This window comes from Denticeps clupeoides, chromosome 12, assembly GCF_900700375.1.
Source record: "Denticeps clupeoides chromosome 12, fDenClu1.1, whole genome shotgun sequence".
NCBI lineage: Eukaryota > Metazoa > Chordata > Actinopteri > Clupeiformes > Denticipitidae > Denticeps > Denticeps clupeoides.
Genome location: NC_041718.1, coordinates 21,279,616 through 21,302,888, shown reverse-complemented (window position 1 = coordinate 21,302,888; position 23,273 = coordinate 21,279,616). Strand labels below are relative to the sequence as shown.

At 52.0% G+C, this 23,273-nt stretch overlaps 3 protein-coding genes and 1 pseudogene across 8 annotated transcripts; all 4 read right to left on the bottom strand.

The window, feature by feature from the left end:
* Window positions 1-2,023: 2,023 nt before the first annotated feature.
* LOC114800956 (cell death activator CIDE-3-like) lies at window positions 2,024-6,126 on the bottom strand. 4 transcript variants are annotated; one of them, XM_028998888.1, is made up of 7 exons: window positions 5,766-6,125; window positions 4,428-4,619; window positions 4,224-4,296; window positions 3,191-3,341; window positions 2,964-3,113; window positions 2,572-2,762; window positions 2,024-2,477 (listed from the first exon to the last, which is right to left on the bottom strand). In XM_028998888.1, exons 3-7 carry the CDS (start codon window positions 4,280-4,282, stop codon window positions 2,300-2,302), a joined length of 729 nt encoding a protein of 242 aa, XP_028854721.1. In that variant the 5' UTR covers window positions 4,283-4,296; window positions 4,428-4,619; window positions 5,766-6,125; the 3' UTR covers window positions 2,024-2,299. The 4 variants fall into 4 exon arrangements, with proteins under 4 accessions (XP_028854721.1, XP_028854719.1, XP_028854720.1 ...); XM_028998886.1 differs by lacking the exon at window positions 4,428-4,619 and having other exon boundaries at window positions 5,766-6,126; XM_028998887.1 differs by lacking the exon at window positions 5,766-6,125 and having other exon boundaries at window positions 4,428-4,969.
* A 3,192-nt stretch (window positions 6,127-9,318) lies between these two features.
* On the bottom strand, window positions 9,319-15,551 carry LOC114801320 (cytochrome b-c1 complex subunit 1, mitochondrial-like). The gene is made up of 13 exons (XM_028999448.1): window positions 15,404-15,551; window positions 14,631-14,771; window positions 14,455-14,541; window positions 14,246-14,375; window positions 13,978-14,176; window positions 12,024-12,103; window positions 11,802-11,917; window positions 11,580-11,723; window positions 11,349-11,509; window positions 10,166-10,251; window positions 9,973-10,061; window positions 9,780-9,855; window positions 9,319-9,685 (listed from the first exon to the last, which is right to left on the bottom strand). The coding sequence occupies exons 1-13, from the start codon at window positions 15,464-15,466 to the stop codon at window positions 9,621-9,623; spliced, it is 1,437 nt and encodes a 478-aa protein (XP_028855281.1). The 5' UTR covers window positions 15,467-15,551; the 3' UTR covers window positions 9,319-9,620.
* A 1,151-nt stretch (window positions 15,552-16,702) lies between these two features.
* Window positions 16,703-23,075, bottom strand: LOC114800751 (tubulin monoglycylase TTLL3-like). Of its 3 annotated transcripts, XM_028998504.1 has the most exons (13): window positions 22,700-23,075; window positions 21,616-21,751; window positions 20,913-21,016; window positions 20,676-20,841; window positions 20,548-20,600; window positions 19,450-19,578; window positions 19,259-19,373; window positions 19,045-19,164; window positions 18,694-18,880; window positions 18,463-18,611; window positions 18,144-18,387; window positions 17,622-18,057; window positions 16,703-17,351 (listed from the first exon to the last, which is right to left on the bottom strand). In XM_028998504.1, the coding sequence occupies exons 2-13, from the start codon at window positions 21,665-21,667 to the stop codon at window positions 16,782-16,784; spliced, it is 2,325 nt and encodes a 774-aa protein (XP_028854337.1). In that variant the 5' UTR covers window positions 21,668-21,751; window positions 22,700-23,075; the 3' UTR covers window positions 16,703-16,781. The 3 variants fall into 3 exon arrangements, with proteins under 3 accessions (XP_028854337.1, XP_028854336.1, XP_028854338.1); XM_028998503.1 differs by having other exon boundaries at window positions 18,144-18,611; XM_028998505.1 differs by lacking the exons at window positions 20,913-21,016; window positions 21,616-21,751; window positions 22,700-23,075 and having other exon boundaries at window positions 18,144-18,611; window positions 19,450-19,528; window positions 20,676-20,750.
* On the bottom strand, window positions 20,045-20,145 carry LOC114801497 (uncharacterized; annotated as a pseudogene).
* Window positions 23,076-23,273: the final 198 nt, after the last annotated feature.

Sequence of the window (23,273 nt, the reverse complement as noted above, 5' to 3'; positions counted from 1 at the left end):
CACACACACACACACTCTCACCACTTACACACTACACTACACACACCACACACACACACCTCACACACACAAACAAACACACCACACACATACACACCACCACACACACACCTCACACACACACAAACAGACACACCACACACACACATACACACCACCACACACACAAACAGACACACCACACAAACGCACACCACACACACACACACACACCACACAAACCACACACCACAACAACACACACAACACACACACCACACACACACACAAACATACACACCACACACACGCACACAGACCTCACACACACACATACACACCACACACACACAAACAGACACACCACACAAACGCGCACACACACACACCACACACACTCACCACTTACACACTACACTACACACACCACACACACACACACACACATACACACCACACACACACACACCACACACACACATACACATCATTCACACACACACCACACACACACACATACACACCACACACACACAAACAGACACACCACACAAACGCACACACACACACCACACACACTCACCACTTACACACTACACTACACACACCACACACACACACACCTCACACACACAAACAGACACACCACACACATACACACACCACACACATCACTTACACACACACACACTACACACCACACACATACATACATACACACGCACAAATAATAAACAAGCTCCAGAAGGAAAACTATCCACACTGCTGACAGCGTGATGGATCATCAGCACTGATGGCCTACAGGACGGAAGGAACATCTCCCTGAATGTGGGCGAGATCATCTCAAACACTCTGAACTCTGCCTCCCTTCTCGAAAGGGAAAATTTTTTTTTTCCTACATTGTACTTGCAAGACACCATCTACCGGAATCAAATTCCTTGTATGTGCTTGCACTTACTTGGCCAATAAATACGATTCTGATTCTGAAGTGAACGTGAAGTGAAACACCGCACACAGTGAAACGTGTCCTCTGTATTTAACGTCACCCTTGGTGAGCAGTGGGCGCCCGGTGAGCTGTATGTGGGGATGGTACCTTCATCAAGGGGACCTCGTGGCACCTTGGTGGTTCGCGATTTGAACCAGCAACCTTCCCATTATGAGGCCACCACTGTCCCTGTGTTGGTGTGGAGTTACATGTCATGCAGGCGCAAAGACTACAAAAGAATCAGGAATGGACCACACGACATGGACACATCGGTTTTTATTTCAGCCGCGCTTCTCTTATTATGTGACGTATTGACAGGAGGAGGAAAGTGGAAGTGGGGTGTGTGAGAGCTGTCAATCAGGCCTACAGGCTCCTCCCCCTTTCAAACATTGTTTATCTTCTCGACGTTCCGTACTGATGACCTGAACGGCTGGATCTTCTCTTCCCAGCGTGAAATCAAAGTCGGATGAAAGGAGAACAAGCAATTAGCTAAAAGCCTAAAGCTCCGCCTCCCTCCTGTGAACTCACCTGTACGGGGCCTGACCTAAAGCTCTGATCCGGCCCAGTCGCCCTCGTTCATGCGGGGTCAGGGGGTTAATCCTGCGCATGGGGTCAGGAAGGTTGCTGCACGACCTTCATCCCGCTGCCGCAGGGATTTCTCATTCCTTAAACCGGACCGGGAATTTGGATTCCCGTCGCCGCATAGCAACCCGACAGTTTCATATTCATCCTTTACAGCAACAGTTTACTAACGCGTTCATAATACCGACTCCAAGCAGGAGAACGCAAGGTTGGATAATCAGGGTTCTACATATTCATCTTTTCTTATTTCAGGAATGAAGCATGAATCATAACCATTAGAGTTTGTTACTTTAAACAGGAGAATTTATAAAAGTTCCTCCTGAACCCGTAACAGTTGTACATTTCATGGTTTTCCCGTCTCCAGCCGGGACCGAGGGGGTGAAATTCCCCTAAAAGCCGCCCGGCGTTCTCCCGGTCATTAAAACCCAGCTTCGGACAGGCCAGTCAGAGCAGCAGAAAAGCCGCCGCAGGAAGATGGAGGTTCCATAACGAGTCCTTTATTGCCCAACATAAAAATACGGAAGTAGAATAACACAGAAGAGGTGACGCTGGAACGTACAGGAACGCGAGTGCGGACAGTAGCAGAAAATACTCGGAATGGACACGCACTCAAACATTCTAAATAATAATAATAATAATAATACTAATAAGTGCTTTTCATGCATGTCAGCAGCAGCAGCAGCACGGTAACAGATCCAGAAGAGGGGTGACCCCGCCCCCACACTCCGCCACGCCCTTTCCTCTAAAGTCCAGTCAAAAGCTGCTCCTGCCCCACAGCAGGCCGGGCAGGTGTCGGTCCGCCGGGGCCTTCAGGTGGCGCTCCGCCGCCGCCGCCTCCTCCTCGTCCAGCAGCTTCTGCATGTAGCACGAGGTCCCCACCAGGACGTGGCCCGTGGTCTGCATGGTGAACAGGGTCCACCGGAGCGCCTCCCTGAGGGGGGTTTTAACGGACTTTAACGTGACGCGCTCCACTTCACGATCAAATTACATAAAATAAATGATAATAATAATAATGACACGCTTACTTGATCATCCTCTTGGCCTCGTAGCAGCGAAGGTCGTAGGACACGGAGTAGATCCCATAAAGCGTGGCCTTCACATTCAGGCAGCCAATAAACTCCTGGGGGTGGTTCTTGTACAGGTCGAAGGTCAGCTTGGCCACGTCCTTCCTGCGCGCCGGCTGCCGGTCGGGGCGCTGCGGCACTACGATGTTCGTCTGGATGCAGGGGACGAACACACAAGATCTAGAAATGCGCGGTTCTGCGGGTTCCAAAATTTCAACGTCCTCCAATGCGTAAAGGGACTTTAAATTAAAAGGGATTTTAAATTAAAAGAGAAAATTGCAAAAAAGATCATTCACAAAAGCTGATAAACCCTGAGTGTCTCCAGGGGGGGACTGTCCCTGTCGCACACTGACCTCCAGCGGTGTCCACTTCTGTCCCTTCTCCAGCACGATCAGGATGGTGTTGTCCTTCAGGGTCTGGAAGAACTCTTCGGTGTCCACCCCCGTCCCGTCTTCATCCAGGACCAGGGCACTGACGCAGGACACATGCAGCCCGTCCATCACCTGACCACAGGAACAAACAGCACAGTCGTCCACCCGCGTCCCTCACGTCACCGCCGGGCCGAAAACGCCACACCCACCTTGTTCAGGAGGTCGCGGAGGCTGTCGGCCATTATGCCCTTCTTGATGGTGCGGTCGGCGTTCCCGACCCGGAACGGCCTCATGCGCGGAGTCACGCCCAACAGCTGCTGGGTCATGGAAGCGCTGGCCGAGACGCTGGCAGTCACACACCTGCCAAACACACACACACAGGAGAGACTCTTAAAAACACACACACACACCCGGCCCCCAGTCTAGAACCAAACACACACACACACACAGGAGAGACTCTTAAAAACACACACACACACACACACACACACACACACACACACACACGGCCTAGAACCAAACACACACACACTGCCCCCCCGGTCTAGAACCAAACACACACACAAACACACACACGGCCCCCGGTTTAGAACCAAACACACACACACAGGAGAGACTCTTAAAAACACACACACACACACACACACACCCCGGCCCCGGTCTAGAACCACACCCGGCCCCCGGTCTAGAACCACACCCGGCCCCCGGTCTAGAACCAAACACACACACACACACAGGAGAGACTCTTAAAAACACACACACACACACCCGGCCCCCAGTCTAGAACCAAACACACACACACACACACACACACACACAGGAGAGACTCTTAAAACACACACACACACACACACACACACACAGGAGAGACTCTTAAAACACACACACACACACACACACACACACAGGAGAGACTCTTAAAACACACACACACACACACACACACACACACACAGGAGAGACTCTTAAAACACACACACACACACACACACACACACACACACACCCGGCCCCCAGTCTAGAACCAAACACACACACACACACACAGGAGAGACTCTTAAAAACACACACACACACACGGCCTAGAACCAAACACACACACACACGGCCCCCGGTTTAGAACCAAACACACACACACAGGAGAGACTCTTAAAAACACACACACACACACACACACACACACACACCCCGCCCCCGGTCTAGAACCACACCCGGCCCCCGGTCTAGAACGGGCGATCTTACTTTGAAAGGGACGTGGGCGTCAGCATGCTGAGAGACTTCTTGGCGTAGTCCATCGTCATCCAGCTGAAGAGCTCTGGGGGTTCAGAGAGAAGCGAGTCAACGTCCTGCCGCGGTTCCTTACCCCACACACACACACACACACACACACACACACTTTAACAGTCCAGGCCCAGCGACCCCTGCGTGCCGTCGAGCTCCGGATACCTGTTCTCAGGATCCCTGCGTCCGGGCGAGTCCGCGGCTCCGCCCTGACGCCCCGCTTTTCTGTCTCGCCCGCTCCCCACGCCACTCCCTCTCTCGCTCACCTTTGACCCAGTGCAAGTGCAGCGTGTTCGCGCGGCCACGTCGTTATTGAGCAACAGCGTTTCCGCTGCTCCCGCGCGATCACGTTTCCTGCTTCAGACAAAAAAAATTATAATAAAAATCCCAGAAAACAGATGAGACCGGTTCTCCACAGAAAAACGTTTACGAATCGAAGGGGATTATTTGTTGTGTCAGTACTGGGTCAAAGGTCACTATGACAAACCAACGGCCGAGCACATGATCCAAGCGCCAGGGTGTAAAATTAATGGCCCCGATCACTGAAGTCAGCATCTTATCACCCATCACGTCACAGAGTTCCACACCAGATTATATCAAGCAAGCAAGCGGACACTTTATACAGATTTACATCAAAAACATCCCTTCATACAGAGTCCGGGAACGAATACGAGTACCAATACAGACAGACAGGCAGAGAGCGAGAGAGAGGGAGAGCGAGTGAGCCAGACAGAGAGCCAGACAGACAGGCAGAGAGCGAGAGCGAGCGAGCGAGCCAGACAGACAGGCAGAGAGCGAGAGCGAGCGAGCGAGCCAGACAGACAGGCAGAGAGCGAGAGCGAGCGAGCGAGCCAGACAGACAGACAGGCAGAGAGCGAGAGAGAGCGAGCGAGCCAGACAGACAGACAGGCAGAGAGCGAGAGAGAGCGAGCGAGCCAGACAGACAGACAGGCAGAGAGCGAGAGAGAGCGAGCGAGCCAGACAGACAGACAGGCAGAGAGCGAGAGTGAGCGAGCGAGCCAGACAGACAGGCAGAGAGCGAGCGAGCCAGACAGGCAGAGAGCGAGAGAGAGCGAGAGAGAGCGAGCGAGCCAGACAGACAGGCAGAGAGAGAGAGCGAGCGAGCCAGACAGACAGGCAGAGAGAGAGAGCGAGCGAGCCAGACAGACAGGCAGAGAGAGAGAGCGAGCGAGCCAGACAGACAGACAGGCAGAGAGCGAGAGAGAGCAGCAAGTTATATTCTGCGGTGTATAAAGGACTCATTTGAAGTGATTAGGAGAGCGTGAGAAAAACGCTAAAATGCATTACGATGAGAGACGCCTGCTGTCTTACACACAGACACACACACACACACACACACACACATCATTAGGGTCCCGGAGACACGCGTGGGGACACCCGCTGGGCCCGAGGCTTTTAACGCAAACCGGGGAGCGGCAGGAACTATTAAAAGTCGGAGGTCAAAGTGCACGCAGGGGTCGCTGAAAATGTCGCGGCGCTCACCGGGGGTCCGCGACGTCTCCGTCCAGCTGCTACATCCCGGGCGACGGAGCTCCTGCACATGTCGGCTTAACATGAAGCGTCGCGTCGCGTCCCGTCCGCCGCAGACCCACGACTCCCCGCGTCCCGCAGCGCCGCCGCGTTTTCCCGCGCCGCGCACCTGCCGCGAATTAGCGAGATTCCCCCACTCATTACCCGCACCGAGCAGGTCCACGTCACGCCGAGCAGGTCCACGTCACGCCGAGCTTCCGCGTGAAAACAGCGAACCTGGCAACCCGGAGCCAGGCGGACACAGGGGGCCCTGGGGGCCCTGATTATTGCTGCATACGTCTACTGTCCTCACGTTTGCACACATATTCACATTTATCGCACAGGGCACGTTATTTGCGCAATATTTTAAGGAAGCGGCCCCGTAATCAGAAGGTTGCCGGTTCGAATCCCGATCCGTCAAGGTGCCACTGAGGTGCCACTGAGCAAAGCACCGTCCCCACACACTGCTCCCCGGGCGCCTGTCATGGCCGCCCACTGCTCACTCAGGGTGATGGGTTAAATGCAGAGGACACATTTCACTGTGTGCACAGTGTGCTGTGCTGCTGCGTATCACAAGTGACACTTTTTTTTTTTTGTTTTACTTTCCTTTACTTGGCAGACGCTTTTATCTAAAGCGACTTACAAGAGGAAGACACCGGCAGTTCTCGTTCGGTTTCTATATTGAGTTACAAAACTGAGAGTCCTGATAAGACACAACTTGTCAAGAATAGAACATGCAGGGGAATTGTTATATGAATATATATATTGTTTTGTGCATGTTAGACTTTTGAAATACAAGCGAGTTTTCAAATGTTTCTTAAACGTGGTGGAAGTCTCGGCTACTCGTCCTGTCCACTATTTACCGTGGGCTTGGATTGATGTGGATGCAATACTCGGCAAAATGGATTTGTGTCTTGTGGTATAAAAGAGGGGTAGAGAGGTCAGATTGTGCATAAAAATAAGAACGAGACGAGGCTGCTGCACGCGAGAGAAGGGACAATATCCGCTTCCCATTGTCGCTTTATCTCTACGGCGAGATCTTCCGCTCGGTCGGCAGGCGCCGCTTTTGAATGAAAAGGCGCTGGCGTCATCACTGCGCACAGACACGACACAAATATATTTCATTTTATTTTACAGTCGGCCAACACGCGCTTTTAAGTAAAGGAACAGAGTAAAATGAACCGACGTGCACTACGATAAATTGGCATCTACACATGTAATTGCATACAGATCTGTGGGCGCAGATACGTTCACTTCCTGCCTCAGTCTCTGGTCCAGCGCCTACTTCCTCCTGCCGATACGAGCCATCAGCTCCGCGTTGGCGGCCGCCTTGGCCCTCAAGTCGTGGTGCTTGGCCAGGTCTATCAGGACGCTCAGGATGGTGGTGGGCACGTCGAGGGACAGGGCGAAGCGGGAGCCCTGCGAGGCGGGACGCAGGCCCCTGCCCTGCCGGAGGAAGCCGGCGGCCAGCCGCCCGTCCAGCGGCTGAGAGCGGGCGCGGCCGGGCAGCAGGAGCAGCAGCAGCAGCAGCAGCAGGTGGGAACACGGACCCGTCATCGCCACGACCAGAGGCTGCTCGACATGGAACATTTACTGTCATTGTCACTTCTCAAGGAACCAGGACATTTAAATAACAAACACATCAAATTAAAATCTAAACAATATTCCTATCGTCATCCAATTAAACATAAAACTCAATATCAGAATTTATTTGATCCAAAAGCCCTAATGTAGCTTCCAGTGAAAAGTCGAAATATTTATTCAAATTTGATGTCACATACACAGTCATACACGGTACGATATGCAGTGAAATGCTTTTAGCGACTGTTACAGACCAGATTATTGTGAATATTGCAAGTAAATAATGAACCAATATGCAAATATTGTAAACATGACCAAATATTACACTTTTATGTCTAATATTTGTAGGGTGAAGGTGTGCAAATGGTATAAAGTGACAAGGTATAACGTATAAAAGAAGACTCCCTCACCAGATATTTCCCGGCGGATGCAGCGGACGGTCCGAGGAGGAGCTGGATCTTCTCGACTTCCCTCCGCGGCCGCGCCTTATGAAGGACCGCCGACCGAGCCCAGCCTCCGCCTAATCGTCCCCGTCTCTCCCCCGTCCAATTGCTCTTCATTTCCTCCCCCCATTCAGACAGTCGAGTCACGCTAATTACAAATCTGTTCCTGCGCCCCGCGTCCTCGTTGGGACAATGGGGACAGGGGGGCCTCGAGATCCTTTATGAGAGCCACTCTCCGTCTTTAAATGAAGGCATGATTGCCTTTCATAACGCGAGACGCCGGGGTCATAATTCACTCGTAATGCTGGACGAAAGACAGGATGCGACTTTCTCCTTTCAAATTGGGACCGTATTCCATGTTCAGTCAGATGAAGACACAACAGCTCTGGGCTGCGGTCGTATCGTTTATCTGAGGTCACGACGAGGAGGAGGACGAAGGGACAAGACTGTCGGCCCCAGTGGACACAGGAAGCGGAGACGAGCCCCTCGGACTCCTCCGGCCCTGAACATCAAGGCATCGTCTTCATCTACCTAATGATGGCCTTACTGCGCGGGCCGCATGTGCACGTCGGGCCCCGGGGCCAAGGTGGACGCCGCCGTCGCTCCTGCTGCGTGGGACAAGATGGCACCCACTGGGGACAGAGAGACTCACGCGAGTGTGACGGAACAGGTCGGAACGTGACGAGAGAACTTGGCCATTTAATTTTCCCTTGACACGGAGCTTTGAGGACGAAGGTGCGAGTGCCGCGGTGCTTCAGCGGCGCCACGCAGACTCCGCCCACGTAAACCGGAAACGGCGCGTTTACGTAAGCAGCGTATCACATTTTTATATTTACGACTCGGCAACGTTGGCCGAGGACGTCATCCCGCCTCCAGGCGGCTCATTACGGAATGATGTGTTCAGGAATATGGAACATGCCGGAACATGTCATAGAAGTGAAGTGATTGTCATATGCGATACAAAGCAGCACAGCACGCGGTGCACACGGTGAAATTTGCCATCTGCATTTAACCATCACCCTTGGTGAGCAGTGGGCACCATGACAGGCGCCCGGGGACCAGCGTGTGGGGACGGTGCTTTGCTCAGTGGCACCTTGGCGGATCGGGATTCGAACCGGCAACCTTCTGATTACGGGGCCGCTTCTTTAACCGCTAGGCCACCACTGCCCTGTTTGTTTCCCTGTTACCTGCACAGCGGAGAGGACGGTTGAAACCGGACGTGTAAATAGTGCCAGTCACATAGGACATGCACACATGGACGGGCGACAAGCACAGAGTCCCTAATAAAAACGGCACGTACACCGAACAACAGGGGGGACAGAGAGGACGGCTGAATGAAACCAACGGTCCATTTTCCACTTCTTCATTGTAAAAAGCGGGGGCCTAGCGGGTAATGAAGTGGACTCGTGCCGAGGTGCCACCGAGGTCCCGTCCCCACACACTGCCCACTAATATGCAGGGGACACATTTCGTCATGTCTTTCAAAAAAGTAAAACGTCAAACAGGATATTTGAGGCGTTTTACTGAAGTTGGTAGCGAGAGCTTCCGTTATGTACGATCGGTGACAGAAACACAGCACGTGATGAACAGCGCGACGCGGCGAGCCTCGTGCGGCGCCCTGGTTTCAGCGCGTCGCACCCCCACCCGAATGAAAACGGCCAGGACGCCAGGACGCTGTTTTACAACCTTTATCAAGAGGAGACGATTCATGGTGGAACACAAATCTGAACACGACAAACCGACACATGTTCTCGCATTCATACGAGCAAGCGAGGGAACAGGAGGAGCGAGGAGCGCGGTGGGTTTAGAACCGGAGCCAGAACATTGCACTGCGCACTCTGTTGTAGTCCGGCAGCTGTTCGACGGGACCTGGGGACAAAAAACGGAGCACGTTTGGATTAATTATTATTAACATTCCCAGAACGTATAACTACAACGTCCCCGCGCGCAGATGACAACTCACCGACTGCGGACACGGCCGGACACTTGTCGTAGATGTACTTGCTGCAGACGTCGCGCACCACCTTGGGGGTCACGGCCTACGGCAGAACAAAGTAGAGAACTTTTAGACGCGGTGCATTCTGGGAAACCGGGACGAAACCAGGACTTGGGGAGAAAGAAGAAAAAAAAAAAAAAAAAAAAAAAAAACCACTCACGTCGATCCTGGAGTCCCACTCAGACAAGGGGATGCGGCGGCCGTAGAGCAGAATGTGCCTGCCGATGTCGTCACACACCGGGGTCGTGCCTGGCGGGGGAGAGAGAGAGAGAGAGAGAGAGAGGATCTAGCCGCTGTACTCTATATTCGCTCAGGATTAATCGGCGCGCTGGCGAAACACGGCCGCCTCTCACCATTCAGCTGTCCCACCAGACTGGCCTTCAGTGCATTCTTGGCTCGGGCCACGTCGCTGTCTGTGACCGTGGTGCACAGGTTCATCCTGCAAAACCAGGACACCGCCGTCACATTCGAGCAGGAGGGCGAGTGACTGGCTTAACGGTGCAGAGACGCAGAATTTGGGCCACAAATTCAGGGTTCTCACACATTTTTACAAAATTATTTCCCATCACTTTTCAATTACTCAAAGGCCAATTTTCACGACCATACGTTCTTTGTAATTTATGTGCAAATTTGAAGGGGGGGAGGGCGGCTCCATCAGTTTTGGGTACAGATCATCAGCTGTAGGTCTGGGATACGGGATCAACGCGCTCACAGCACCACGCGACATGGTTCTCTGCGTAAAGCCAGCAAAGACACTATTAGCAACATTTCCCACCTCGACCCAAAGCCGGACTAAAATTTCCCTGACTTTTCCATGTTCAATATAACGTTTGGCCGCTGAGCAGAAAAGGGCGTATAAAAGGAGCCATAGAATTCAAAACTGGATTGACGATGTCACCGTTGAATATGGGCAGCTTGGACCCGATGAATGGAACGAACCGTCTCGGACATCCTCTACACGCATCTTTCGTTTGATCATTTGGGCTGAGCCAGACCTACGGTTCTTCATTTCAAGCCAAATCTCTTGAAATGTACACTTGCCTGGCACGTTTGGTAAGTTAAATAAGATGAGATCAACCTTTATTAGTCCCACAAGTGGGAAATTGCATTTGTTACGGCAGAAAGTGGACAGAAACAGAGGTAATAGCCGCCAAAAAATTACAATTGAGATCTACACATGTGCAATGGGTAAAGTAATGGGTAAAATGCAATGGGTACACCTGTACAGTTGGTAATTACCGTGACGTATTTGAAGTGTGTGTGTGTGGTCAACGGTGAGTCTGACAGTGGTTGGAAGAAAAGTCCTTCTGAACCCAAGTTAGCGACTATATGCGACTAACAAAATGTAATCACATAAGGAGTAGTTTTCTCGAAGTATGTAGCTCCGGTAAAACATGTTACACATTCATGAATCGGTCAGATTTCACATTTCCGGAATTCCAAACTTTTGAAGACCTGGAATTTGGCATTTCCAGGTTGTTCACGGACACGGGAAGCCTGTAATGAGTTCGGAACCATCGGACCGCGGACACTGACCAGGCATTCTGGGACCAGTGCATCATGTCCTCGATGTTGTGCCTGTCGGTCACAAAGTAGATCCCCAGGAGGCCGGTGTCGCTGTACGGGGAGAGGAAGGTCTGGAAGCTGTGGCACAGGCCCAGTTCGGCTGCCTGGCGGGCCAGGCGGCTGCTCAGGTTCTGCGGGGAGACGGGTCAGGTCATCAAGCGCACGCGGGCACCGATTAGCGGTCCGCTCGCGCGGCCTCACCGTTCCGCCGCCGTAGGTCACGTCGTAGCTGCCAACGATGCTGTTGGCCACCATGAGGGGCACGACGTCAGGGCTGGTAGCAGGCGGGCCTTCTACGGCGATGGCCACGTGCGCCAGGGGCAGGGCATCGTCACGGAAACGGATCTGTGTGCACAGAATCCAGATTTGGGTCCCTGGTCGGGAAGGGAGCTTGGGGCCCCCCCCAGGACGGTAGACTCGTACCTCGCTTCCGGTGAAGCGGCAGGGAGCCAGGACGGGAACGGCGTCCGCCTCGTACTCGAACGAGACGCCGCTGAAGTGCTTCTGGGCCAGCGCCACCAACTCGTCATGCTGCACGCCTGCAGGGCCAACGTAAGGAGAAACTCAGACGATTGCAGAAGGTGGCGCAACGCGGCGCCAAGCGTCTGCAACGCTTCAGCTAGTGGGCGAGAGAGCGAGACCCACCGCCGGCAGCTGCCAACACCATGCGAGGAGCCTTGAAGTGGCTGCTGATGTACTCCACCAGGTCCTGACGGGTCAACGTCCTGGAGACACAAACCCACCACCAGGAGTCATACTTTATTTATCGCGGCTATCGCTCACAAATCTGCCCATCCTGACGTATAGTGTTGTTTAAGTCAACAACATTCGTGATGAAATATTGAAGACGAGACGTGAGATAAATGCTAGTCATGTGACGATAAGTATAACAAAAGTGAAGTGATTGTCACTTGTGATACACTGCAGCACAGCACACGGTGACACAGTGAAACGTGTCCTCTGTATTTAACCACCACCCTTGGTGAGCCGTGGGCACCATGACAGGCGCCCGGGGAGCAGCGTGTGGGGACAGGACCTTCATCAAGGGGACCTCGATGGCACCTTGGCAGATCGGGATTCGAACCGGCAACCTTCTGATCACGGGGCCCCTTCCTTAAACTCTAGGCCACCACTGGCCCCCCCACCACAAAAAAAAAAAAAAAAAAAAAAAAACAGGGGAGAGCACAAACTCAGTCCCCCACTAACAGAAATTATGATACAGTATGAGACAAGCACGTCCCGCTGGGTCCATCAAAAAAAAAAGGGGCCTAGACAACAGCAGCATTGTATCTGGGTTAAAAAATGGCTGCCGGTTAAGGGAGCGGCCCCGTAATCAGAAGGTTGCCGGTTCGAATCCCGAGCCGCCAAGGTGCCATCAAGGTCCCCTTGATGAAGGTCCCGTCCCCACAAGCTGCTCCCCGGGCGCCTGTCATGGTGCCCACTGCTCACCAAGGGTGATGGTTAAATGCAGAGGACACGTTTCACCGTGTGCTGCGCTGCAGTGTCTCACAATGACTATCACAATCTTCCGAACATCACTTCCAAGCACAAAGACAGCCTTCTTCTGTTTCAACGTTACAACAAATTCACAACTTAGGACGAAAACAGCGACAACGTGACTGCTGTTACCGAGAACGTTGCCCCAGGTGAATGGTGGCTGTCAGCTACTTCGCATAAATGTCAAACTTGCGGCCCACAGGCCACTCTATATAGATCTATTATTGTGGAGCGCTGATAACACGCAAACTCCAAATCCCACAATGCAGCGCTTCGGGTGCCTCGCCGAACGCAATCCTCACAGCCGAATCTGTTAAAGGAGCCGTTTCCAGGTCGACGGCAACTAGGTCGTGAAGCAGCTGGAAAGGCGCCGTGCGCAGGCGGCAAGGTGCACACTGCATTATGGGATCTGTGGTTTCGTGTCATCGGTGCGCCATGTCGCCGGGCCATGATAATAGATCTATATAAAGCGGCCTGGCCGAGTTTGACACGTGCTCTAATCCCACACGGCCACGGACCGTTCTGATCACTAGATTGCTTGGCTGAGCACAGCGGATTATGATAAACAACTGCCTGCGAATTTACATGCGAGTGCTTATTTACATCCAAACACTTCAAAATACTTAACCTCTCAAGGTAGTTCAACGTTCATCACCGCTTACTTTACATTTACAGCATTTACCAGACGTCCTTATCCAGAGCGTCTTACAATCAGTAGTTACAGGGACAGTACCCCCCTGGAGACACTCAAGGTTAAGCGTCCTGCTCAGGGACACAATGGTAGTAAGTGGGATTTGAACCTGGGTCACAGGCGAGTGTGTTACCCGCTAAGCTACTACCACTCTGGGGGTTTTTGTGCAGGCATTAATGAAGCTCATACAGCTTACTTTAGATTTGTGTTTCTTGTACTCATTTGTAATAAAACGAGCCCAGTTTAGGTCACAAAAAGGCATTATTTTAATCGATAGATAGGTTGGAGTGAGTATGAACTCCGGCAAGGGCGACAAATCTGATAAAACAGTAATAATAATTTTAAACATATTATTAAATTGAAAACATAAAACATAATATCAAAATAAAAATGTAAAGGTGGTTCTTATACCTGGCATTGCTGGACGGGCCCAGGGGACTCTGTCCCATCGGGGTGCCCTGGAAGGCAGTGGTGTAGAGCAGGTCGAGGCAGACTTCCTGCAGGTTCCCCTCTACCTCCTCAAGCTCCTTCAGCACCACGCCGCGCTGCTGCTCCAGGTCCGCCTCGCTCAGAGAGCTGCTCTGCACCACCTCCGACAGGAGCTCCACGGCTGTGCGGAACACCAACCACGTGAGACGTGATCACACGTTGGGCCCAGGAGCAGCCACCTGCCACTCACCTTTGGGAAGGTCTTTAGCCAGGGTCTTCATGTAGTACGCGGTGTGCTCGCGGGAGGTGTACGTGTTCAGATGGGCCCCCATGGATTCCACCTCTTGCTCCAGGGCAGTTTGGGGGTACTTCTTTGTTCCCTGTAAAACAGACACGTGAGTCACACGGGGACCGGTGACAAGTGACACTTGGTGACAAGTGAAACTGATGTGCGGACACCTTGAATGCCATGTGCTCCAGGAAAAAGCCGGTGCCGTTGTTCTTTTCAGACTCATAGCGGCTTCCGCAGCCAATCCACAGTCCAACCTGTGCGACAAAGTCACAAAATCAAAGTTTAACAAACCACAAACAGCAAGACGTGTGTAACACAGGCCTTCAGCAACTTTCCGACTTACTGTGCACGTAGGCTGGCCTGTCTCTTCAGTCGCAACCCGGAGGCCGTTCTCCAGGGAAGTCAGTCGAGCGTCCGGAGCCCCCAAAACACTCTGGGCGTAGGTGACCGTCGCCTGGCCACGTCTCAGCGACAGAATTACGGGCTGGACATGCACACGACAAAGCACACACCCGCCCATAACTCACTGCTCACAATTCGTTTCGTGGGCCATAAGAGCAATTCACTTGATGTTTTCCTTTTGGTAAAGGCTGGGGTGGGAGTAGCTGAGCTCTGAACCAGAAGACCCAGGTTCTAACCCCACTTACTACCATGGTGTCCCTGAGCAAGACACTTAACCCTGAGTGTCTCCAGGGGGGACTGTCCCTGCAACTACTGATTGTAAGTCGCTCTGGATAAGGGCGTCTGGTAAATGCTGTAAATGTAAACCACTGTCGGAATGACCTTGCTAAAATCTGATGCTGGCGGACAATATTTTCGGTAGGAAAACAAATTAATAAGTTCATAGATAAACATTACTACACGTTACATGACAATGATGACGATTATTTGAGATGGCAGGGCTTTCATAAATGTTGACCTTCCCGAGACATGCTAACGCTAACCGGCTGCAGCGCTGCCTATGAACAGCGCTAGCTTAGCCTAGCCTAGCCTAGCCTAGCCTAGCATGGCTACCGTTGGCCAGCGTCATTCAGGACACCCAGGCGAAATACGCCCGTACACGCAGATAAAAAAAGCGGCGTTTGGACTCAGATTAAGCCGGTACGACGGACTTACGCTGCGAGCTTTAGCGAGGGCCCGACCCACAGCACTCCCGGCTCGGCACACGGACGCTGCCATCTTTTCCCAGCGGAGAGTCTGTGAGCTCGGCGACGCGCACGTAAACTGTCGTGGACGCGCACGTCAAACCGTGACGCGTCGAGCGCCGGCGCGAAGGAGGTCAGAGGGGTGAGGGACCCGTCTTCATGTGGAAAAAACGCACGTACGCTCACATCCGTTCACACTCTTCCCCATTCGGTAGGTGATGTTCTCAGCAGCAGTATTGATGAACGTGAAAATGTCAAATGTGACAGTAAAAGTGAAGTGATTGTCATTGTGATACACTGCAGCACAGCACACGGTGACACAGTGAAATTTGTCCTCTGTATTTAACCCTTGAGCAGTGGGCGGCCATGACAGGTGCCCGGGGAGCAGTGTGTGGGGACGGCGCTTTGCTCAGTAACCGAACCGGCAACCTTCTGATTACGGGGCCGCTTCCTTAACCACTAGGCCACCCGTGTCCCACTGAGCCCCTCGGGATAAATACAATTTTTCTTACCTTATCTTACACAAACAGGTTGTTCTGAAAGGAGAACGTCTTTCCTGCGTAAATCATACCTGCTTCTACCCAGAATCAGAAACTAAATTAGGAGAACTACTGAAAGTGCCTATTAATCCTATCAAGCCCAGTTGCCAATTAATACAGGCACAAAGACAGCTTTTGAAGGTAGGTTGAGTGTAATACGTGATTCTGTGACTGGTAGTCGCCCCTAGTCTCCCCTCCCACTCTGAAGTCTCCCTTGCTCCATACACTACTAGTCGAACCTTTGGCTGTACCTACTCATGTACTTTGTACATTATAGACACAGGACTATGAAATAACACACACAAGTTTATGCACTAAACCAAAAAATGGCACACGAGGCAAAAAGTTGAAGATTTGAGGCTCTCTGAAGCAGGGGAAAACTGCTTCATGGAGACTTAGATGGAGCCGTTATGAAGATGGAGCCGTCAAGAAACACATTTCGTATTTGTAGTACGAGGAGCAAGTGAAGTATGTCCGAGGAATCTGCTTTTTCCTCTTTTTACCTTCATGGCGGCTTTGTGCATGATTGTGATCATCGTCAGCCGCTCGATGCTCATGAGTGAGGGATAAGAAAGTGTTCAGCACTTCAGCACGTCCCTGTTGTCCAACTTAAGGTGGTGGAGAGAAGACAAAATGCTGCGGTCGCGGTGAGGACAGGCCTAATATGTCAATTGCAGCCAATTGCTGTTGAAGACTATAGTTTATAATAAAATGAATAAGTCTAGCCTTGGTAGGTATAGGTGCAGAGGCTATTTAATCTGTGCAAAATACATTTGTTGTAACAGAGAACCCATTTTAATACCAGCACACTCAGATATTATTCATGCCCCGTCCAGCTCGGATTGTCCTGCGCTGATGGTGACGGGAGAAGTTCTGTAATCTCTGGCCCGTCTGTGGCACGATTGGAGAACGGCTCAGGACGTTGGAGTCTCTCTCAGAATCTTGAAGGCCAATGACCTCCAGGGGAAGAACCGGCCCGCGGCGGCCCTCGGCACCTGGACGTGCCGGTCCTGGCCTCGCCCCTGGTTTCTGCCAGGAGACATCTAGACTACGAGGTAGATTCTGGGCCGGGACCGCTGTAAGTTGGCTAGGAAGCCTCCACGTCTCCATGGCCTGTACAGGCCTCCGTGGCACGGCTGATGGCTGCACCCTGGAGGTGCTCAAGGTGAGCTGCCTCACGACAGCTTTAATCCACCTCTTTGGGGGCGTCTTCTTCTTCGCCGCCCCCACGTCCTTCTGCTTGCGTTGGGGGCGGACAGAGGCTGGATGGACAACGTGAGGCTCGGCGGCCGCAGAAGACTTTCGAGCACATGGTCGCCGTATCTGGCATCCCTCGATGAGCAGATTGACGCCCAAATACTGCGGCACGTCAACTGCAGCCTGCGGTGAGACAAAGGGCATCAGGGAGGACTTTTTAAAGGTCCCCTGACATGAATTTCTGCTTTTATATCCGTCTTAGGGGTTTTTCCAGAAATAAATTGTCCCCTTGTGACGACATAAGGGGACAAATTCCAGATCCGGCCGTCTGAGCTGCTGCTCTCTGAACGGTGAAGCAGAACGTCGCCATTTCTAGCCACTGCAGGACGAGCTCTGGGAAATACTCATGTCGGGGGACCTTTAACCGTCAAAACGAGAATTTGCTCACCACACCTGTTTATAGATGAGCTGAAAGCCTCCCGTGTTGGCGTTTCGGTCAAGCCGCCGGTCCAGGACGACCCTCAAGGTGTCTTCCTGCACTGCTGCACAAAGACGAGCGGTCACCGCCGTGGACGGCGCCATGGTCGGGCTGGCGTTGATCTCGATCAGCCAGGGCCGCAGGTCTGGACCCAGCATGAAGTCGGCCCCGTAGAGCTCAAAGCTGCCGCGCCGGGACTCCACCAGGTCCTGGGCCGTCTGCAGCGCGCGCACCACCGCGGCCTTCATTCCCGGGAGCGCCGCGCCGGCCCACTCGGCGGCCTGGCCCCGCTCCGACAGGTAGGCACGGAACCGGCCGCAGGACCATATGTTGTCCTGTGGAAGTTCGGGGTGGCGCTGTTGCGAGGGCTGGAAGTGCTTCTGGATGGAGTTGTTGCACAAATGCACGGCACTGCGGAAAAAAGCAACCAAAGTTAACCAAGAGAGAACCCGAGGAAGAACGTTGTTGAAAGAGGTGGGCATCTGCCCCTGCTTCACCTGTCCATCGTCTCTACTGTGTAAGGCTGAGTAGAGAAGCGGACGTAGCATTTGTCGTAAAACCACACCGTGAGAGGGTTCCAGTCTGTGACCAGGAACCACTGCCGCAGGTCAAACTTGGTGCCATGAACCAACAGGGGGCGCTCCAGGTACTTCTGCGCAACCCACTTGCTGTCCTTGATCAGTGATGGGTCGCCGTCCACCAATCTCAAGATCTCATCCAGGCGTTTGGAGCAAATGATCCCTAAAACGATGACAGAGCAATATGGCGTCGCGTTGCACCAAGTTTCCCGAATTTGGTTTGGGTCCAACGTCTCACCTCTGCCACGGGACATGGCCCCAGGCTTGATAATCCAGATGTTGTGAATGCCATCGGTGTCCAGCTGTGGACTTACCTGTCTTAGCTTGTGGAGCATGGCCTGGCAGCGGTCAACATACTGAGCGCTGCTCTCCACCTCAGCCCCATCGCTGGAAGGAAGACAGAAATGTGGAAGCCACCCGACCAACGGCCCGATGTCCCCTCCAAGCCACTCGAAGCAAGGACACTTACTGAACCGCCAGGTAGTAGGCGTGGACCAGCTCTGACCACCGTCGCTCCGTCAAGGCAGGTAGCGCTTCCGAGGAGATGTCTATGTCACTGTGGTCCAAACTGTCCAGGAAGTCCTGGCAGACCTTCAGGGCACTTTCAATGATTTTGGAGGACACCATGCCTTGCCGCTTCCATGCTTTCTTCTGAGCTGGGGGAAGAAGCACAGACCAAAGAAGCTTCATAAGTAGTTCCCTTGTGACTCTTCTTCTTGACATGATGCTCACCATCTGTATACAGCTGACCTACAGAAGGGTTTCATCTCAACTCATGAAGACGTCATGAGTGAAAAGTACTGAATGTCTCGTTCCTGACCTTGTTGTTCTGGTTCTGTCGATTCCAGAGATGCGCTTTCTTCTCCTGCCCCGCACTCCCCTCGGCCTCGCTCCACAACGCACTGGAGTAGGCTTGAGCACGCTGTCCTTCTAAAGTCCTCTACAGAATGGACATCAGCAAAGAAAAGGTCAAGGATGCAGAAGGGTTGGTAGTTGACAGACCTCTAAAACAGGTTCAGAAATGGAGCGCTGACCAATGAACGCGTGTTTCTCATCTTCGGCTCCTAATCTGTAGCAGCGCGGGAAGAACGTGTCCGGATCCGCAGCATCGAACCATCGCAGGTTTCTCAAGTTCACACACAAGCCCACCTGCAAAAGAAGGAAAGCAGCGCTTTTACAGGACACAGGCGAAGATCAGCTCACCCATCCAGGCGTCATCTCTGACCTTCGTGGTGAAGGTCCCTGCCTTCGCAAAGTGATTGGTCATCTGTTCTTTCTTCAGAAGACGGGTGTCAACAGTGTCTCTGCGCGTTGTCCAGAAAAAGAAGGGCATCTCATTCCTGACCATTCGGGACTGCAAGAACAACATATTCCACAAGTGTGTTTGTAATGTTAAACCATGGCGCTGTTGTTAAGTGAACTTCGGTGATGTCCTGGGATGCAACGGATGCCATTAATATCGTCAATTACGATTTTTTTTTATATGAATCAGAACTGGCGTCATTACTTAAACCTCCGGCAGACTACAGTCATTTTTTTCAACAGGCATCTCAGCAGGCAGCCAATCCCCTGGCTACCTGGAGGACCCAATGTTTACATAAAGTAAAGTGAAGTGATTGTCACACGTGATACACAGCAGCACAGCACACGGTGCACACAGTGAAATTTGTCCTCTGCATTTAACCCATCACCCTTGGTGAGCAGTGGGCGGCCATGACAGGCGCCCGGGGAGCAGTGTGTGGGGACGGTGCTTTGCTCAGTGGCACCTTGGCGGATCGGGATTCGAACCGGCAACCTTCTGATTACGGGGCCGCTTCCTTAACCGCTAGGCCACCACTGACCCCGCTGGGGGACGTATCAGATATTAAGCTGATAAGAACAGATTCTACACTTGATCTTAGCCAAAAGGCCGAGAAACGACATGAGAGGCGCATAATTCTTAATAAAAAAAATGAAAAAAGCAGGAAAGCTGGAAGTAGTTCGGACATCAACCAAACAAATGAGGAAGCCCGTTTGCATGAATTAGATTAGATAGTAATAATTATAATGATTATTATTGGAGTTGCTTCTGTCAAGCGGTACTGTTAATTGTAAGAATGGCTCTGTCTCTCTCCGTGTCTAATAATGATCTAATTAAACGATGTTTGTCACTTCTGCATGTGAGAAGTGAGGACTGCTTCTTCAGTTTGACTCCAAAACGTTTAAATACATTTCTTTCATTATTATTCTTTATTTTTATTTTTCCTCCCTCTGTAGTATCATCATCAGTATTGGTACCGAGTTAGAAACTTAAGCCTTGGTGCCATATAACATGACCCCTCACCATCAAATCATGCAGGTCGTTGGGTTCGTCTTTTTCCACGTCCTCTGGACCGTCTGAGGAAGGAAATGGGACAATCCACTCACTGGGACACCAGAGGTGAGAACTGAGAAGTGGGGTCTTCTCCTTACCGACGTCGTCGTATCCACTGTCGTCTTCGTCGTTGCCGTCGTCGTCGTCTGCATCTCGGTGCCGGAGACGAGGTGGACGCGGCAGGCGCCGCTCCACCCAGCCCCTGTCCCTCAGGGCGCTGCGGACTACCGGGTACGGGCCCTGGATGGAAAAGACCTTCCGCATCTGGCAAACAGAAAGGCCGCGTTACGGCGGGATGCGCGGGAGCAGGACCTGGTGAGGAAGAGCGGCACCACCTTCACGGCGTTGTCCACCAGCGCCTTGGCGGTCCTGTGCCTGTCCAGGTTTATCACGGGAAGGCTGAGCGCGCTGCGTCGCACTTTAGCTTCTGTGGGTGGCGCTGAAGGGCAGAAAACCGGCTGGTCAGTTGCTGTCGTGTCCATTAAAAAAAAAAAAAAAATCTTCATCTCTGTCCTGCTCGCGGGGGATCAAGAGAGCGGCGCCATGAAATTCGAACACTTTAATCTCTTACCGGTCACTTCATATTTAATTCAGCATTGCGTTCAAACACTCAATTGTACACAGCGCAGTGTTACAGGGACAGTTAAGTGTCCTGCTCAGGGACACGATGGTAGTAAGTAGGGTTTGAACCTGGGTCTTCTGGTTCATAGGCGAGCGTGTTACCCACTAGGCTACTACCACCCTACTTTCAGTACCCCACCACCCTTACAATCAGTAGTTACAGGGACAGTCCCCCCCCTGGAGACACTCAGGGTTAAGTGTCTTGCTCAGGGACGCGATGGTAGTACGTGGGGTTCGAACCTGGGTCTTCTTGCTCATAGACGAGCGTGTTACCCACTAGGCCACCACCACCCTATTTCTACGAGCTACGGAAGTGGAGAATGATCACTGGGCATTACGAGTCTCCACTTCTTCCCCACGAGCCAGACGTCCACTAGAGAACGTGGATTTGGGAGCCGTCCGGTTTGCCCAACTCACCGGCGGAGGTGGCAGAAGGTGGCAGGTGGTTTTCTTCCGTCTGGACCGTCATCTTCAACTATGGCTCCATCTGCTATTCTGGGCCATGTTTCCTCTCCTTTCTGGTGTTAGTCCGTCAGTCGTGTTGCCTGGACATCTAGGGAAGACATAAGACGGATAGAAAGGATTATAGTTGTGCAAATCCACTATGAGAGAGAGCGGGATGAAATTCGGCCGCATGCAGCAGCCGTTCAGGCGTACGGATCCGGATTCGGAACAGGAGCCGGATGGGTGTCACTGGTGCTGTTGATGGGTAAGAAGGTCAAATTGCAAAGCAGCAGACACCTTGGCCACACCTGTAAGACCTTTTCACACCGACCATGCAGGTCCAGGCGACACACCTGCCTGACAACCAAACAATGGCCTGGTTCTAATAATACCCCTGATACGGACAGAGAATAACAGAACCTGAAGAAACCGTCCCCAACAGCCATTATAATCCTAATCTATTTTATATAATTAGACCACATATTACTACAAGCAATTAAGCACTAATGAGAGAAATAAATGGGGCCTATTTAGATGCATTATGACTGGTGCACTCATTAAAATCTGTTTGTCTAACAATATGATTAAGATAAGATAAGATTTTATTAGTCCAGAAAGTGGGAAATTTACTATAAATTTACTATTATTGCTATATCTTGGGGCATGAACCAGAATACCCAGGTTCGAACCCCACTTAGTACTATTGAGTCCCTGAGCAAGACACTTAACCCTGAGTGTCTCCAGGGGGGGACTGTCCCTGTAACTACTGATTGTTACAGGAGATGGTAGTAGCCTAGCGGGTAACACACTCGCCTATGAACCAGAAGACCCGGGTTCAAATCCCACTTACTACCATTGTGTCCCTGAGCAGGACACTTAACCCTGAGTGTCTCCAGGGAGACTGTCCCTGTAACTACTGATTGTAAGTCGCTCTGAATAAGGGCGTCTGATAAAAAATGCTGTAAATGTAAAAAAAAAATGTAAATATTTTTTAGCCGTCGCGAGTCGGCCGCCATAATTCACCACGCTGTTGTTATGTATGGAAATATTGAATAACCTGCTCCTGTCGCTGCATCGGCGCTTCTCCTTTATTCCTGGTATCCGCCGTGAGCGCGTCTGGTGTGTCCACCGTCTCCATAACAACTGCGCGTAAAAATGCGCCCGAGGACACGACGTCGCCGTGTTAATTAAACGTCTTATAATTACTTATTATCCGACGTGAGCGTGTGCGCGCTTTACGCGCGTCTCGTATGTCCGCCGTCTCCATAACAACTGCGCGTAAAAATGCGCACGGAGCGCGGAGACGCCGCGACAACACGACGTCGTTATGTTAATTAAACGTCTTATAATTACTTATTATCCAGTTGTCATCATCTGCAGAGCGCCGAGAGCGTCGAGCTGTTTATCACGCACCGCTCTGCATCGCATGCGACAATATATCGTCGCGCCGCTAGGAGGCGCCGCACCGCAAGTTACGCTGCGAGAAGAGACGGAGAAAGAATCTCTTGTAAATTGGGAACAAACGTTTTTCTTTGTTGTTTTCACTGAACGTTCTTTGTTTGGTGGAATATAACGAATGCAGCGGCGGTACGAACGTCCATATCTCGGGGGAAAATGTCGTTTCTGTGGGG

Coding starts and splice junctions, on each gene's coding strand:
- LOC114801320 (XM_028999448.1), bottom strand. CDS start 15,466: ATGGCAGCGTCCGTGTGCCGAGCCGGGAGTGCTGTGGGTCGGGCCCTC. Junction 10,062..10,165: donor TCTGGTGGGACAGCTGAATG/GTGAGAGGCGGC, acceptor CTCCCCCGCCAG/GCACGACCCCGGTGTGTGAC. Junction 9,686..9,779: donor TCCGGCCGTGTCCGCAGTCG/GTGAGTTGTCAT, acceptor TTTTGTCCCCAG/GTCCCGTCGAACAGCTGCCG.
- LOC114800956 (XM_028998886.1), bottom strand. CDS start 5,838: ATGTTAAGCCGACATGTGCAGGAGCTCCGTCGCCCGGGATGTAGCAGC. Junction 3,342..4,223: donor ACGCCCACGTCCCTTTCAAA/GTAAGATCGCCC, acceptor TGTGTTTGGCAG/GTGTGTGACTGCCAGCGTCT. Junction 2,478..2,571: donor GAGGCCAAGAGGATGATCAA/GTAAGCGTGTCA, acceptor AACCCCCCTCAG/GGAGGCGCTCCGGTGGACCC.
- LOC114800751 (XM_028998503.1), bottom strand. CDS start 21,667: ATGACGGTCCAGACGGAAGAAAACCACCTGCCACCTTCTGCCACCTCC. Junction 19,374..19,449: donor CAGGGACCTTCACCACGAAG/GTCAGAGATGAC, acceptor CTTCTTTTGCAG/GTGGGCTTGTGTGTGAACTT. Junction 19,165..19,258: donor TGAGAAACACGCGTTCATTG/GTCAGCGCTCCA, acceptor TCCATTCTGTAG/AGGACTTTAGAAGGACAGCG.